At 44.0% G+C, this 16,043-nt stretch overlaps 1 protein-coding gene across 2 annotated transcripts in view; it reads right to left on the reverse strand.

The window, feature by feature from the left end:
* The window catches only part of AGAP1 (ArfGAP with GTPase domain, ankyrin repeat and PH domain 1), a 316,234-nt gene that overhangs the window by 33,305 nt on the left and 266,886 nt on the right, over positions 1–16,043 (reverse strand). For both annotated transcript variants that reach the window (XM_034065690.1, XM_034065689.1), the window contains 3 exons: positions 9,744–9,898; positions 7,789–7,879; positions 1,413–1,635 (listed from right to left, as the gene is read on the reverse strand). In XM_034065690.1, the coding sequence (XP_033921581.1) occupies positions 1,413–1,635; positions 7,789–7,879; positions 9,744–9,898 (469 nt within the window). The remainder of the gene's footprint in view (positions 1–1,412; positions 1,636–7,788; positions 7,880–9,743; positions 9,899–16,043) is intronic.

Here is a 16,043-nt window from a genome sequence, read left to right on the forward strand (position 1 = left end):
TGATTTCAATCTACCCAATGACATCATTATATTCACTAATAATATACACTTATACAGCAGCCATACAGGTTATGTATGAACAAAACCTCTGCGGAGGTCCCCCTGAACATTCTTACACGTCGTCATTCATCTAAGTAGCCTGATTAATGTACTGGCTTCATTCTCGAAGATGAACCAAAGGTGGCACCACAAATTCATTTTTCAGTGCTAACGAAATCATGCAATAAGAAACACTTTATTACAGACAACAGCACAAACCTACTCCTACACCACAGGAAGTGGCCCAGGTATATGCTCCCAGGTTATAATCCCACTTGATCTGGTACTGGAAAAAGCAGGATCCAGAGATACACATCAACAAAACCCCAACATAGTTCCCTCTGATTCCTCTCATATGCAGGAGGCAAACACAGAGCTAAACCTCAATCATACTGTTTGCCACCTGGGGACCTACCAGTGTCTGGATGTTGGGTATCCCGCTGGAACTGCCCCTAAGACAAGAACAGTGCACTTCTGAAGACAACTCCAGAGGTTGGCCCAGCCCTGCAAGCAGGTCTTTCTCCTCCCCAAACCCCTGCCAAAACGCAGTCTGTCAGGTCATTCTGCTTCCCCCCCAGTCAGTATGTTAGTTCTAAGCAGCAGCACTTCCATATCAAACCTGCTCACATCAGGGAAGTATTTTCAAAACACCTTTCTTTGACACTGATTAGATAAATTAAAGATAAAACCCGTCAGTTTTTGGTATGGCAACGTACTGCAGAAAGATTTTCACTGTGCTGAGCTATGAGTGGTAGTTAAAACACTGTTCCCATTGGAAATCCCCCTCCCAACACATAGTCTCACATATATCATAATAGAAATAAGCAAGACCACAGTGAGCAGGACTTGCACCATCTGTGCTGAGAACCTGATGGCAGGTACAAATTCCTGGGTAAGCATGAACTACTTGAGGCATAATAACTAATGACAAACCGAGAGACCAAGAGCAGGGAACTTTGTGGCTGACCGAAACAAAGGGATGCATTATGGGATCAGTCAGACTCAGGAACAGCCAGGCAGGGGGTTCCAGTCTCCCACTGTTTTGTCAGTCAGTCAACTAGCAAAAACACTGTAGGGCTGCTGAGGAAACCTTCACAAGAGTGGAAAAGTAATGGGGTCACTCATCTTTTGACATCTGTGACACATGTTCCTCCTTGGCATGCCCTGAAGATATATATATACACATCATGACTTTTACAAGGCATACTCCAAGGGAGAATTTGCAGAGGCCATGCTGTAAAACATTGCAACACCTTACCACCTCTGAGTGAGAATCCCAAAGGAGGATTCATGTGCTCACAGCTTGCAGTATGTGGAGGATCACATCCTACTGCCTGCTGTGTGCCACAGTGAGATCGAGGAAACCAGCTTACCTTGTGGAGTCTGGAGAAGGTTTCATATGGCCCTGGCTGCTCTCCTCCCAAACGCTGTTTGCCAGCTCGTTCCCGATAGAAGACATCACCTTGATGAGCTCTATAGGCCAGTCATCCAGGTCAAGAGAGCGGACCCGTGAGAGGTGTGTGCCAAGGTTTCGGTGTATACCTGAGCATTCGATACATATAAGTGCCCCCAGATTCAGGCTGGCCCAGTCAGGGTCTATGGGAAGAAGAAACACAAGCAATTAGACAGCAAAACACTTAACAAAGCTTAATGTTTGTGGTTAAAGGCTTTAGCTCTGGGCGTATCTTGGACTGCATCAAAAGGAACGTGACCAGCAGGTTGAAGGAGGTGATCCTGCCCCTCTGCTGTGCTCTGCTCTGGTGATACCCCACTTGCAGCACTGTGTGCAGTTCTGGTGGCTTCAGCATAAGAAGCACATGGAGCTGTTGGAGCAAGTCCAGAAGAGGCCACGAGGATGAGCAGGGGCTGGAGCACCTCCTGTATGGAGCCAGGCTGAGAACACTGGGGCTGTTCAGCCTGGAGAAGAGAAGCTGCGTGGAGACTTCAGAGCAGCTTCCAGTGTCTGAAGGGGGCTACAAGGATGCTGGAGAGGGACTCTGCATTAGGGACTGTAGGGACAGGACAAGGAGTGATGGGTTCAAACTGAAACAGCAGAAGTTCAGTTTAGATCTAAGGCAGCAGCTCTTCCCTGTGAGGGTGCTGAGGCGCTGGCACAGGGTGCCCAGAGAAGCTGTGGCTGCCCCATCCCTGGCAGTGTTCAAGGCCAGGTTGGATGGGGTAGGAACTGGATGATCTTTTTCGGTCCCTTCCAACCCAAACCCTTCTATGATTCACTCCAACCAATATGATTCTATGAAAAATAATAAAGAATGCAAGTGTCCTGTCTGAAAGCAGAGCTGGGAGGTCTTCAATCTGGTCAACTTTGCCCCATGGAGATACCAACCCTTCTGAGAAAACCCTCAAGGAGTAAGAAAACCACTGGGGGTGGGATGGGGTGGTGTCCTCAAAAGATGTCTCACTGAACCTTCAGCTGAAGGAAAAATATGGCTTAGAGAGAATCCTTGGGAATCTAGAGCCACTCAGAACCAGTTACAAGGGAAAAAGGAGGAAAAAACCCAGAGTGATTAGATAGGATGTCTGTTGCTGACTATATCAACTCCCTTACATATAGACTCCATCTATATCATCACCTACACATGGTTTTTACATCTAAGACACCATGCATATGTTTTCATCTCCAAGATCAGGGAGATTGGTATACTAACATGAAAATGTGATACTCTGAACAGTACCAGTCTCAGTGTATGAGCCAGGATTGCTCACACAAAACAACCCCACAAATGGGAAGACCAGGACAAACCTGGGAAATTCCAAGTAATTTCCCAAGATGGTTCACTTTCTTGTCACTGCCCTGGGTTATTTAAATGTAACTTGGTATGAATCTCCCTCTCCTCAGCAAACAGGCATTATAACAAGCCTCTCAAAGAACTGTTTTAGCCTATTGCAAATGCCAAGCAGGAAAATGGGCATTAATTGAGAGGGGAGACAATTTCTATTCAAGTCTAAATAAGAAGAATCCTCCCTCTCATTTCACTTGAGCAGAAAGTGTTTAAGAAGTTCCTGTCCATACCAAGTCTTATCCTAGGAATACACAGCATTTCAGACCCTCAAAAACCAAGATGAGCCAAAGCTCCAGCAACATTTCCCAAGCCCTTGCTAAGACAACCATGACAAGCTGCTTTCCTGCCTGTTTTGTCAGGTCACCTCTACCCGTTGTCCCTGCCCTGCAAAGGCTGTGCTGATCTTCACTAGAATAAAAAGCCACGAGCTCAAAGAGGCACAAACTCAGAATGAAGCAAGAAAAAACCCACTGATTTCCAGCTATATTCTAACTGATGCTAAGGACCCAACCTTCCTCCTAAATCCCTCTGTGCTCTTGAAGCACATCTAGTGCATCTTCTATTAACTACCTTTGTTAAATATTCACCTGCTTCCCATGGCAAGTGCTGGTGCAACTGAAGCAGTGACACCAAAGCAATAGCCAAGAAGTTACATGGGAGTTTGTTTGTTAAGGCAGTATTTTAAATGTCAACACTGCCACCTCACAGCTGAGTTGGAAGGTGGCAAACCAGGAAAGGCAAATGGTCAACTCATTACAGACACCCAGTGAGAAACCAGACTTGCTGGTCTTGGTTACAACTGGCTAATGCAGAGGCTCTAATGAGGAGCTTGGACAAGTGACATTGTTCAATGGGCTCTGGGAAAAACTGACATGCTGCTGCTTATGACATTAATTCCAGTGCGTGCACATGAAAACCTGTTCTCCAAAGGATGTGGGGTAGATAACAGGAGTCACTACCCACCAATAATTAAGGCATCTCCCTCTTGCCATATGCAGTTGAGCACTTGTGAAATCTCATGCTTGAAAACTGTTAGCACCACTTTAGACTGAAAAGAAGCACAAGTGGTTACAAGGCATAACTGTTCTCACTGGGGTTCTGGGGGCTTTTTCAAGAAGGTGATACAAAAATCAGCTCCCTTTACCTGCTGATGCTAAGAGTAATTTGGAATCGGAGGATGCTCAGAATGCTTGTAAGCAGGGAGTAGGCTTTTCTCCAGTGTGCACGTATCCGGATTTGATGGTAAAAGAGAGGAAAAAGGCTGTTCAATGCAGCTGGGGATGTGAGGGAGGTAGTTTTTGCTTCACTTCTTTGCTTCACTTACAATTTGTCGAACAAAACATGAGCTCTTTTTAACATGGCTGAATACATCCAGATGACAATTTTCAGCTGTCCATATTCTTAAAAGATGTTTAGCTCCCTCCTTCTCTAAAAACCTCCTCCCCACTTTGACTTGCACCTCAAGCTGATTGATCATTTGAAGGTGAAAGCTCCTGGAGCAGCTCTTTTAGGAGAGTAACCCCTCCCCATCATCTCCTTCATCCTGTTGGACCTGTGGTGGCTGATGAAAGGCTTTGCCATGCTAAATCCTCATGAGTTCAGCATGTGTTAGATAGCTCTGGGCTGAGCAGAGGGAATCTTTAAAGGGAGGAGGAGAAAGGCCAGGGAAAGAAGAAGCAGGGGTGAAGGCATCTTGCAGAGTCACAGCAGAAGAGAGAGAAGAGTTTGCATCATTCCTATGCTTTGAGAGGTTTTTTCCTATTCTGCATATAAAGTTGAGTCTTGTGATGGGTACAGTAGGCCTGCCAGGGCCACTCAAATAATAAAGTCAGTGTTTGGCTCTCAGACACAAAATGCACCATAGCAAATTATTAGACTATTGGACTGGAAAACTCCTGATGAGACTCTGCATCTTTAAGCCCTCCCTGTTTCTTTCTGCAACAGAAAAGACCTGATATTCCACACTCTTCAGACAACTTGAGAGTGACTCATATTTATCCTCTGCTCTGCTCTTTGAGAAGAACTAAAACCTTTTGGGGGTCAGAATTTAACTGGGTTTACCTAAGCAATTTGATCATCTTCAGTGCCTTCTGCAGGCAGGAGCCAGCACTGGGACTTCAACACTCTGGGAAAAGGCAACATCAGTTACCTTCTGAAACATGAAATGAAATCTTCTTGGGATAAACCTCCAGCATTAAGGAGCATTTTACCTTATCTCTTGCTCTGGGATGGGAATGTTAAAAAAGGACTTGGAAAAAGTTTACTCTGAGACTGCCAAAGGCACACAGATAGATGCTGCTGGTGCGACTGCTGCTGATTAACATCCAACAAGGCAGAAATCCCCTGGTGAAACAAAGTGCTGCCATGAAGTGCTAAAAAGGCAAAGAGCTCAAGAAAGAGAAAGAATGAGACTTCTGAAGTGGAAGATTGATGGCTCCTCAATGGAGCTGAGGGACAGCAACATCTCATATTCCTTTGCTCCAAACATCTGGCTTTGTGAAGATGCAAACTATGTGAGCTTTCCACAGGAGAGCTGGTGTTTGTGATGCTAAATGCTCCGGGGGTTAAAGACTTGCCCAAGCAAGGCAGAAAGGAGAGAAGGAAATAAAGCAAAGTCTGGCAAAAAGCTGGCAGGCTGAGATTCACCTCATGCCTGTGTTCACATTTTAAGATAAACTGCTTTGGAAATGTCTCAAACTTCTTCTGAAGAACCATGGTAGCCTTAAAATCAGGAAGGCCAAATGGCAAGAAGAGTCCCAGAGGGTATAAATCATCCCCAGGAATACAAACAATTAAGAGGTTCCAGTTGAGATTCCAAATTCCCCTCTCTCCCTCCCCTCTACACTACAAAACAGAGCACTGAGTGCTGCCAAAAAGGGCAGTCCAAGCCTGCCCCCTCCCAGCAACATGCTCTTGGCACATCCCTCCTGCTGGCACCATCTACCTGCGGCCAACTTGACCCATGAAGCAATCTGGAGGAAAAGCAGCCTGGCTGAAATGGGAATAAAAAACGAAAGGACAAAGAAAATAAAGTGCTGCCTTCTCCATGCACAGTCATTTTCCTGATTAAACATTGAGCCTGGCTGCATAAATACATGCACGACTGGGGAGAAACACGTATCTCTGGGGTTAGTCTGGATGGGGCTTGGAGCAACCTGCTCTAGTGAAAGGTGTCCCTGCATGCAGCAGGGGGCTGGAACTGGATGAGCTTTAAGATCCCTTCCAACCCAATCCAGTCTGGGATTCTATGAACTGGACCATGGATGCATCAGAAGGATGTGCGTGAGAGGGTGAAGTTGCCTGGGACACACATTCCCCCTCTGCCTGGGTGACCAGTTAGCAAGGTCTAGGAAAATGCCACCCACAGCTCTACAGACAGACAGTAGAAATCAGTAACAGTCCCATTGTGGTCTGCTCACAGACAGCAGCAAGTACTTCAAACGAGCTAAATATACATCTAGGTCACCTGAAGACCCTGTCCTTCTCATATACAGTGCAGCATCTTCTATGCCTTTTACCTGAACTGCATCAAAGCTTTGGTGTAAATCTGAACGACTACCAGGTCAATATGAAAGAACTCTAATGAATAAGAGTCATGTTGGACTCTATGTCAATATATGTATACACCAGTCAAACCAGCATTTTCCTTTGTTTACTGCATGCTGGATTACTAGCCACTGGAACATAAAGACCTTAATTTATCAACACTGCTATTATTTCTTTCAGTCTGTGAAATTCCTGCTTGGATCCTCCAGTAGCTCAACAAGCTGCTCCACCAGCATCCCAGTCCTGGTGCTCAAGGCCTGGTCCAGCCAGGCCTCACATCCCTGTGTGCTGAACCACGGGGGGCAGCTGCCTTTCTTCTTGATCCATCTCTTCTGGACAGCACATGGGTATCTGACAGTGTCCAACTAAAACCAGTCTGGATGTGAAGCTGTTAATGTGCTAACCACCTTCCCTTCAAGCCTTCTAAGCATGAGGCATCGGATAACAGGGTTGTTTGGTGGATGACTGAATGAGTTAAATCAGCAGATAGCAAATTAATTGTGCACAAGCATTAGCACATCCGTATGGATGTTCATTTTAGAGTTAACTGGGATCTTAGGATGCCCTGGACTAGTAGTCACAATCCTAAACTGCAAGTCTTAAAGCCAAAAAAGAATTCTACCAAAAGGAAAAAACAAGGATATTTTTCTGTGTGAAACACACGTAAAAATCACCAGAAAAGTTCTGACTTTCAAGTATCAAAGAAATACAAATGCACAAGTGCTCAATCCTTCTGCTTCTACAATTAATTGCTTTACAGCAAGAGTACTTCCTTTTTGTGGCTTTGTTGCAAGCCCCTGGAACTGAAGAGCACCAGAATAATGACCTCAGACAGGGTTAGTGAGGTGAACCACAGCTCAAAGTATTCTTGAGAATACTTTCTGAGCACTACGTATGTGTTTAAAAAAAATAAAGAAAGGGAAAGAAACACAAAGGGGAGGAAAAAAAGAAAGATCCCAAATCAAGTTTTCAAGTATCCAGCTATAATGAGCAATGACTTTGGTTTCTTTTGACAAGGAACCCTAAAAAACCAAACCAAAAGAATACCAATCAAGCTCTTTGAAAACAGCACCATGGCACATGTGCCCTCTCCATGCAAAACAGGGGGAAAATAGAAGTTACAACTTCTTTGATGGAAAGTAAAGAAATGATGACATTTAGAAGTGGATGTGAAAGGGGAAAAATGAGGATGACCCTGATGCAGCATATATTAAGCATAAATGCACATAAAATAAACCCGATAAAGCAAACTCCATAATGAAGCAAACAGCATATGCAATATAATACCAAATGTAATGCCAAAACAGACAAAGCCCGTGGTGGGTGTTCACCCAAGTCTTGGCCAAGGAGAAGTACTGGCCAAGTAGAGGTCTATTTTCTGAAGTGACGCAGCCATACTTACTCTGTGCTTCACAGTCCACACAGTGGGAATTGCCTCTGATGTTCCTTATGGACTGAAGGGCCATGGCCTCATTCTGACTCGTCAGGCGGGACTGAATAGACGGAAAGAGATGTAGAAACAACACATAAGAACCCAGTAACATCAGATGACACAACTGGCACATCAATGAATGGCACAACTTAAAGCTTAGACCAAGGTTGAATGAACATGGTCAAGGAACCTCAAGTCTTGGTTTGCTTCTCAACAAATAGTGACCTTTTGGCATCTCCAAGTACTGCAAGTCCAAACCTGCCAAGCAGGGACTCCTCTTTCCTCCATGTTTCTTGACAGCATCATATTTCTTCAACGGGTCTCTACCCTGTGCAGGAGCTCCCAGTGCTCTGGGGTCTATTCTAAGAAGGGGGGAGAGTGCATTGAGGAAAACTGAGCTTGGAAATGAAGCCTGCTATTCATAAGAACAGCAGTCATAGGTTAGGTTTGCTTCTTGAGATAAATTAGATAAGAATATTATCGTATAAAATCAATGTTTTTTATTGATGTGTGTGCTTTTGCTAATGAAGACTAAGGGATGGTTTGCAAAAGCAGCTGAAAGCTTTTCATCATCCAAAGGTCAGATTTAATCAGATGGCTCCCATTTACGTTCTCTCCATGATGACCTGCCAATGACCTCTACTTGGACCTGGAGACACTGTCACAAGATCCAATAGTCCAACTCGACTGTCTTGTGAGCTCTCAGAGAAGTAAACTGTTAGTTACAGCAAGTGATGGACTCTTTGCAATGAACTGATTTAAGCAGCATGAGGACCAGGTCTTAAGTATGGCAATGTGGGGATGTGTCCTCCTGACCTACCAATGGGATACCTACTAAACCTTTCCAACTAAGTGCACTTTGCTATTCCCACTACTTCTTCTGACCTGTTTTGATAGCTCAGTAATACTTTACAAGAAAGAAACCTCCTGGAGCCACTTATGAGCCACTCTTTGTCCTCTTTTGGGTGAGTATTTGTATATAGGTGTGAGAGTACACATTTCCTCCTTTGTGCTTCCTTTACATACATATTAGAATATGTAAACCCAAGAAAGGCAAGAAAATACATAAGCAGTGATTCTTCACTATCTCAGAAATACATATTGGAAACAAATTCTTTTCACTTTTAATAGAATGGGAAGGAAATTATGTTGATGATAATCACTCTAGCAGATCAGGGTGATGAAAGCAGGCATTCATTCCACCATCCCAGTCTCCTCCTTGCAATATAAAGTCATTAAAGACAACACTTATGTGGATGATGCTAAAGGATGTAGAGGTCTGAACAGTTATTGCACAGTTCTCTCCCTTGACTACCACTCAATGCCTTGCCCTCTAGCTGTGAAGAGTGAGCAGACACAGAGACTCAAGAAGCAGGAGCTCTCTGGCCCCTCTAAAGATAAGGGATGTACGAAGGAGTTCCAGATTTTAAACATCAATTCTGAGAGGAAAGGAGAATAAATTACTTCTGTCATCATATGAAAGCGCTGCAAGGTGGAAGGCCTGTTCCTCTTAGGTCATGTTCTTCTTTCTCCAAAATGCTTTGATGAACTGTTTCTGGATTTGCTTTGTTTTAAGACAAAAACCCAGAACAATTTATTTCAGTGTAATTAACTGCATCTACACTTTAGTTTCTGTGATTTGCATTATTCCATCAGGGCAGAATCCTATGGCAGAACATTACTGCACATTCATGGTTAGGTCAGCCAGAATGCTGAGTTAAATTTTGCCATGCAGCAGCTTGGTAGACTGAACTTGAGATTTGACTTGTAACTACGTTGGTTTTGGGGTCTGCCTCTGCTCTCCTCTGAGACAGGCTTTTCCTCAAGTGCCTTCTGCAGACCTCTAACCTGACACAAAGCTGAATCCACAGCAGCGACTACACCACACAACTTCTTTATTGTCAGTATTCCTCTGTGCACCTTACCTTGTTCTTGCTGCTCTCACATGACTGTAAACTGGCCAAGATCTGACTCTCTATGGCTTGTACCCATGCGTCTCTTTCTTCATATGTGGTAGCTTCAAAGTGCCAAGTCTGGCCGGTGAGAGAGACAATGATAAACTCAAAGTTTTCTTCTTGCTCTGAAAAAGACATGCAATAGGAAGGGAAGGTTAAGTTTAAGGGTACTGACAGCTAGGCCTAAACTATCTTCATTGATGAGCATTTCTTCAATGCAACAAGCAAAAGCAGGTCTGCATTGTCAAGGTTTGAGGCTAGATACAGCCAATTCCCTTGCAGTTGCATGATACATCAGAAAACAGCTTGCAGATCCGCTGCTTTTATCCTCCAAATGTTACACAGATAATGTACTGTTATGGGTAAATATTCAGTTCCTCTGAGGGTGGTATCCAGGCTATACCCTTCTGGAACACAAAGTGGCTAACAAGCATTATGTAGATTTAAACCTGAGGTGCTAAGAACTACATAATGTAAAAATCAAAGCATGCCACAAAATAACTTAAAAGATGAATGGACTGTTAAAGGCTGACAATACAGAAAATTTCACAATTTGCCCTCTTCCTTCAAGCAGTTCCTTACATGCACAGATTATATTAAAAGTGGATGTGTACATTTTCTTGTCTGCAGCATAAATACACTGTGTTACAATAGAGGATTAAAATCAGTTCAACCTATTCAACACTCACGTTCGACATGGGAGATGAGAAAATGATCTGAGAAGCTCGCAGAAAGGGTCAGTGAAATATCCTTAGGGCTACTAGAGTACAAGGACAAGTATTCAGGCCAGAGGACGGCAGCATGTGAATCTACCAGCAGAAGTGAAATAAATGGACACACACTCCAGCCACACATGGGACACCAAAGTCAAATGAAAAAAGGAATCAAGGAAGCTGAAACAGAGCAAGTGGAATTAGGAAGGGCAGGCATGAAGCATGAAAAGGCAAAGAATAATAGAGCACAAAGTTCTGGTGAACATCAGCCGTAACGGCCTTTAGAGTGAGCATTTACATTCGCTTGTCTGCTAATGACTTATTATATATTCAGAGCCATGAAACTCCTGCATCACCTTGTCATCCATAAGCGCGCAAAGATAAGTGACAAATCTAACACTAGCCTTACAGACAGCACTGCTGCTCACTGGCATTTTCTCAACCAGTGGCACAACTGGTTTGCTTTGATAAACTCCATGCTAGCAAGGCCAGTGCCTACTGCTTTAATGATGCCTCCAGAAGGCAGCAGAAGGTGTGAATGCATCTTGAGGTGAGAATAAACACAGAGGTGAAGGTTATTTCCAGGTGCATGAGGGCACAGGCTATGTTATTTTACTGGGATAACCAGGAAAGAAAAAGAGAAATGATGCAACCTTATATCTACAGCCAGATTAGCAACATTGATAGAGACAAACAAGTAGAATCATTACCCCAAATGCTATGAAATACGCATGGAAAAGGCTGTATTTATAAACAGAGCTTATGAAGAAGCAGCAAGAGGAAATTACAGTAAATGGAAGTAATGTTGAGTCCTGTTTGCTGTAGGGTGACACAGTTATGATCTACTTATGCAGAAGAATATGTCAGTGGAGGGAGGTACAGACATACTGAAGTTCTGCATGTGTTGATGAAAACAAAGAATGATGATGAAAGAAGAGAACATGAAAAGCTGAATTCTACCTGCAGCAGCCCCCTACAGAGACCCATGTAGGAAAATCATCATTTTTAGGCCTTTCAGTGATAAAACGTTGTACTCCTGAAGCCTTACTAAAGGAGGATTTCCTCACACCTCCTTTTTGGGCAGGGAGGAGCAGGGACACAAAGACACAGAAGAGGACAATGGAGAGGAGACTTCTGCAGCACACTGGCAGGGATGACTTCTCAATACATAACAACTCAACAAGAAGTTGAGAGGAGGCGCTTTGGACAAGAGCCTATAGGGACAGGCCAAGGGGAATGGCTTTAACCTGCCAGAACAGGGGAGACTGAGCTGAGCTCTTAGGCAGAAGCTGTTCCCTGTGAGGGTGCTGAGGCGCTGGCACAAGGGTGCCCAGAGAAGCTGTGGCTGCCCCATCCCTGGCAGTGCTCAAGGCCAGGTTGGACACAGGGGCTTGGAGCAAGCTGCTGCAGTGGAAGGGGTCCCTGCCCGTGGCAGGGGTTGGAACTGGATGAGTCCCTTCCAACGCAAACCATCTATGATTCTATAAAGAATATACAGTATATAACTAATACTCAACAAGTATATATGGTACATTCTTTACAGAGGCACTCTATACTACTCCTCTACCATGGCTTTCCAGCATCACAATTCCAGACCTCAAAAGAAGTACATACAATCAAGCTGCTGCATCACTAAAGCCTCTTGTCTTCTATCTGCCCATAATCCTTATCACAATACATGAAGCTGGTTTGCCCAAGAGAAATAAACCCCGCAGTTCAGCCAGTGTCCCATTGCAAAGACAGGCTGAAATCCCATCCCCGCAGCAGTACCTCTGCAAGCTTTGTGTCTCAGAAATGTTACACAAGGTTATTCCCCTGCTTACAGGAGACCTATGGCAAAGGACACAATCCCAGCTATTCAGGCGAGTGGAGTACAATTCAGGGAACACCTCCAGCCATTCCCTGTGGTCACTCTTTTATAAGCTGTCTCCTTTTCCCAGAGGAGAGGCTCCCTTGTTTCATCTCCTGACCTTTCTGCTGTGACCAGCTGACACTGTCACAAAAGCTGCCAAGATCTTACACCCTCTTTGTGGCTCTGGACTGCAAAGTCCACACAGGACACTGGTGAGTCTGTCCCAGTATGGCCCCACCATGGGTTAAGAGGGCTGCAGCATGTTTTAAGGCTGGGTTGCAAGGATGTTTTCAGTACATCAGTAAGAAAACATGGTCATCGCTGATGATACATTAAGAACGTGTAAGTTTTTACTCTCTGATATCTACTGAAGTTTCAGGGTTACTCCTTAAAGAGCTCAGCTGAAAAGCAACCATGCCAGTAGAAGAGGTGTTCAGTAATACATCTGCTGTTCAAATACACCACACTTTGTTCTGTAAGCCCAACTGGGAAACAAAAGCAGCAGTGATGCTGCACATCACCCACAGGGCAATGCCTACAAGAGGCAGGTAGCAAATGCGGCTGTCCTCAACCACCACATACACCGACAGGAAAATCCAGGCAGGAGCATGGAATTGTTCGGTTTTCCTCTTCAGTCAAATTACAGGTTGTGCCATTTAAATCCCTGTGGGCCCAATCACAAAATTTTATTAAACAGTTTTCCATGTTTAACAGTTATTCACAGAAAGGTCCACTATAATAGTATTTTAGCACCATCAACCTGTCGAAATCAACCTGCCCAATTACTCCAAACTACATTAATAACACCGGATATTACACTAATTGTGTCCAGTTTCTATGCAGACGAGGTCCCACGGGGCTAATTTTGCATCCTCAGGGGCAAGCAACTCAGCCATCAAGCTGATTTCCCCAGGAATCCCTCCTCATTACACAAGTCCAGGCTGTCAAACTTATTCCTTTTTTTAACCCAAAAAAAAGAGGTTAATGGGCCAATCAGTCATCAATTATTTCCTGGGAGGCCAGCAGGCAAAGGGTTAAAGTGGGAAGAACCAGCTGCAACTGAGTTCCATTTGGAAGTTATTATCAACAGGAGATGTCTCAAATGATGTTGCTGTTGTTTGGTTTGCCCTTTGTTTTAAAGTGGTGGGGGCCAGGATGGGCAATGAGCTGAAACTGTCAGATTATGATCAGATGAACCCAAAGTCATTTATTCCTTCAGTGGAAGTGGACGTGCAACGAGGAAATTTTAGGAGAACCATTGCACTCTCATAACCACCAAGCCCCTTCCAAGCAGCACCATGGTCCCACTGTTTGTGCTGCACTGTTTGCACCATTACCTTTCCATAGTGAAATTAGCTGCATTTAACCCAAGTTCACATGTATTTTGCTCTGCCAAAAGTCAAATGTGGCTATGGCCCACCACTTACACCAACAACAGATACAGGTCCTCACAGTAGCAAAGGATTGTGCAAGGGAGAAGAAACACATAGACATGGTCTCACTGCATTCCCATACCAATGCCTGTGTTAACTGTATGACACAGAGATCAGACATAGAAAACTACACTGTCAACGACTACAGGATACAATTAGTCTGCAACTTGCTCCAGAGAGCTCAATTAAGTCTACTACAGCGTAGAGAAAACACAAGTCCGGAAGCAGTTGCACCTCTTGGTATCCTGTGAGATCGGTTCTAAATGGTGTGCAAAGATCAGTTTGTTCCAAATTTCCACTTCCCACATCTTTTATTCTCAATATTAAGGGTTTCATAAATAGCCACTGACACCTTGCACCAGTGGGTAACCACAAGCACAGTCTGAAGCCAACAGAAGACAAGGGCTCCTTTCCACCAGGCACTCTACAGTCAGGAATTACAGCCATCCCAAAATGTTTGCTTTTAAACAAAACCACTATTTCTCTTTTCCATGGCTATAAAAGAGACTCGCCAGGCTTCAGGCATCTCTCATAAGCAGACATGAATATCCTGCCAGAATCAGAAACAAAACTGGATCTTCTGGCCTCCAAGCCAACCAGCCTCTTTCACTAGGTGCCAGATTGTGTGCTTACTGTCATCAGAGGACCCTGCTGCTGCTGCTAATGAACAGTAACTCACTGTGCATGTCAGATGTAGGATGCCACTCAGACAGGAAACACTTTCCAGAAACAAGAAGTCAAGTGCAGAGCCAACAGATTCTCAATGGTGTATTTCAAACACCCGTGAAGCATCTTCAAGAGTTGAGGTTACAGCTTGAAACCTAGTCAAGCCTGCCTCAAGTAACACCGAGACCTATTTAAACTCCCTTTTTATTCATGCCCTCCTCCCCCTCTCTGTTCAAGCACCCTTTCTTAATAACCCTTCATCTCTTCAAAAGGATGAGAATGAAACACTGCCGAGATGCCCAGCAACCCACATCAGATGTTAACAATATACAATTTGTTTACAACAAAGGCACGTTGCTATTTACGTACTATATGATGTGAACTAGTGTTACCTTTTGCCACTTGGTGTAAATTATCCCTGTAACTCCAAAGATAAGTATGTTTATTAGCAGCCTCAATTAAGGAAATATTTGTGCCATGTCCCACTGGGCATGACTATGCTAATACTTCTCTCCCCTTTCCAAACCCAGTCTCTAAATCTAATTAGTTTTGAAAATCAACCCTATGAGGACAAAATAGCTCTGCTGTCGGTCGCCCACAGCTCTTGATAAAGGTTGTGTTCTACTGGAAGAGTTTCGCAGTGGTGCTGTTTTATATCACTACCCGTGAGTGACAAACTGGTGATGAAAGGCTGGTTCCTCCCCATACGTACTTGTTATTCTATCTGGATGCTGAGGCAACATGGTTTGAATAAATCCATGAAGTAATGTGAGTCTACACTTGCATTAGGTGTTTCCTGATGTGTTTCAAGCTTGAGGTTTCATTCTACCATGACAACCCCATGGCAAGGGAATTGGAACTGGATGATCTCAAGGTTCTTTCCAACCCACACTATTCTATGAGTCTATGACACGTGTTTCAAAGCTGAAGAGCTTGCTTAACTAAGGGGTGTTGTGAAGGTGAGTCTATAGAGTGAAGCTTACCTCAGGTGCTCCCCTCCATCTGCCATCAACATTCTGCACAGGCACAGTACCACAGCAGCAGTTATCGCTAACTTCTAACCAAAACATAGTTTGAGAGTTAATGAATATGCACAAGGAAAGTTTTCCAGGAAAGCCTGGTCCTGTTTAACATGTCAGGTAGGTAACCAACAAGAGTGGAAAAACAAGGATTTAATATCCTTATGCATGTTAAACCAATGCACACAGAACACAGCCATTTACTTTCTTAAAGATAAGCCTTTCTGTGATGCTGCAAAATCTACTGATACAGGAAAGGTAATTCTGTATTTCAGTCATATGCAGGTACAACTCAAGCTTGTCGTATAACCAGAGTGGGGTCTGGTTCAAAGATAACACACTGACATTAAGTATGTTCACCCTAGAGAATCAAAGCATTGCTTAAAGACTGGTTGCTTGCAAATAAGGAGCAGGTGGGACTTTTGTATTTGTCAGTGGCTCCCTATAGAAAAAGGACCCCAAAATCTGAAAACTAAAGAGTCTTAGGCAAACTCTGAAATGAAGAAAATAAAGTTTCTTGCAGTCACAAAGAACTGATAAAGCAGAGGACACACCTGTATGATGCCTGCTTCTTTCTGCCCTCAGAA

Source organism: Melopsittacus undulatus, chromosome 8 (assembly GCF_012275295.1).
Source record: "Melopsittacus undulatus isolate bMelUnd1 chromosome 8, bMelUnd1.mat.Z, whole genome shotgun sequence".
NCBI classification, from domain to species: Eukaryota; Metazoa; Chordata; class Aves; order Psittaciformes; family Psittaculidae; genus Melopsittacus; species Melopsittacus undulatus.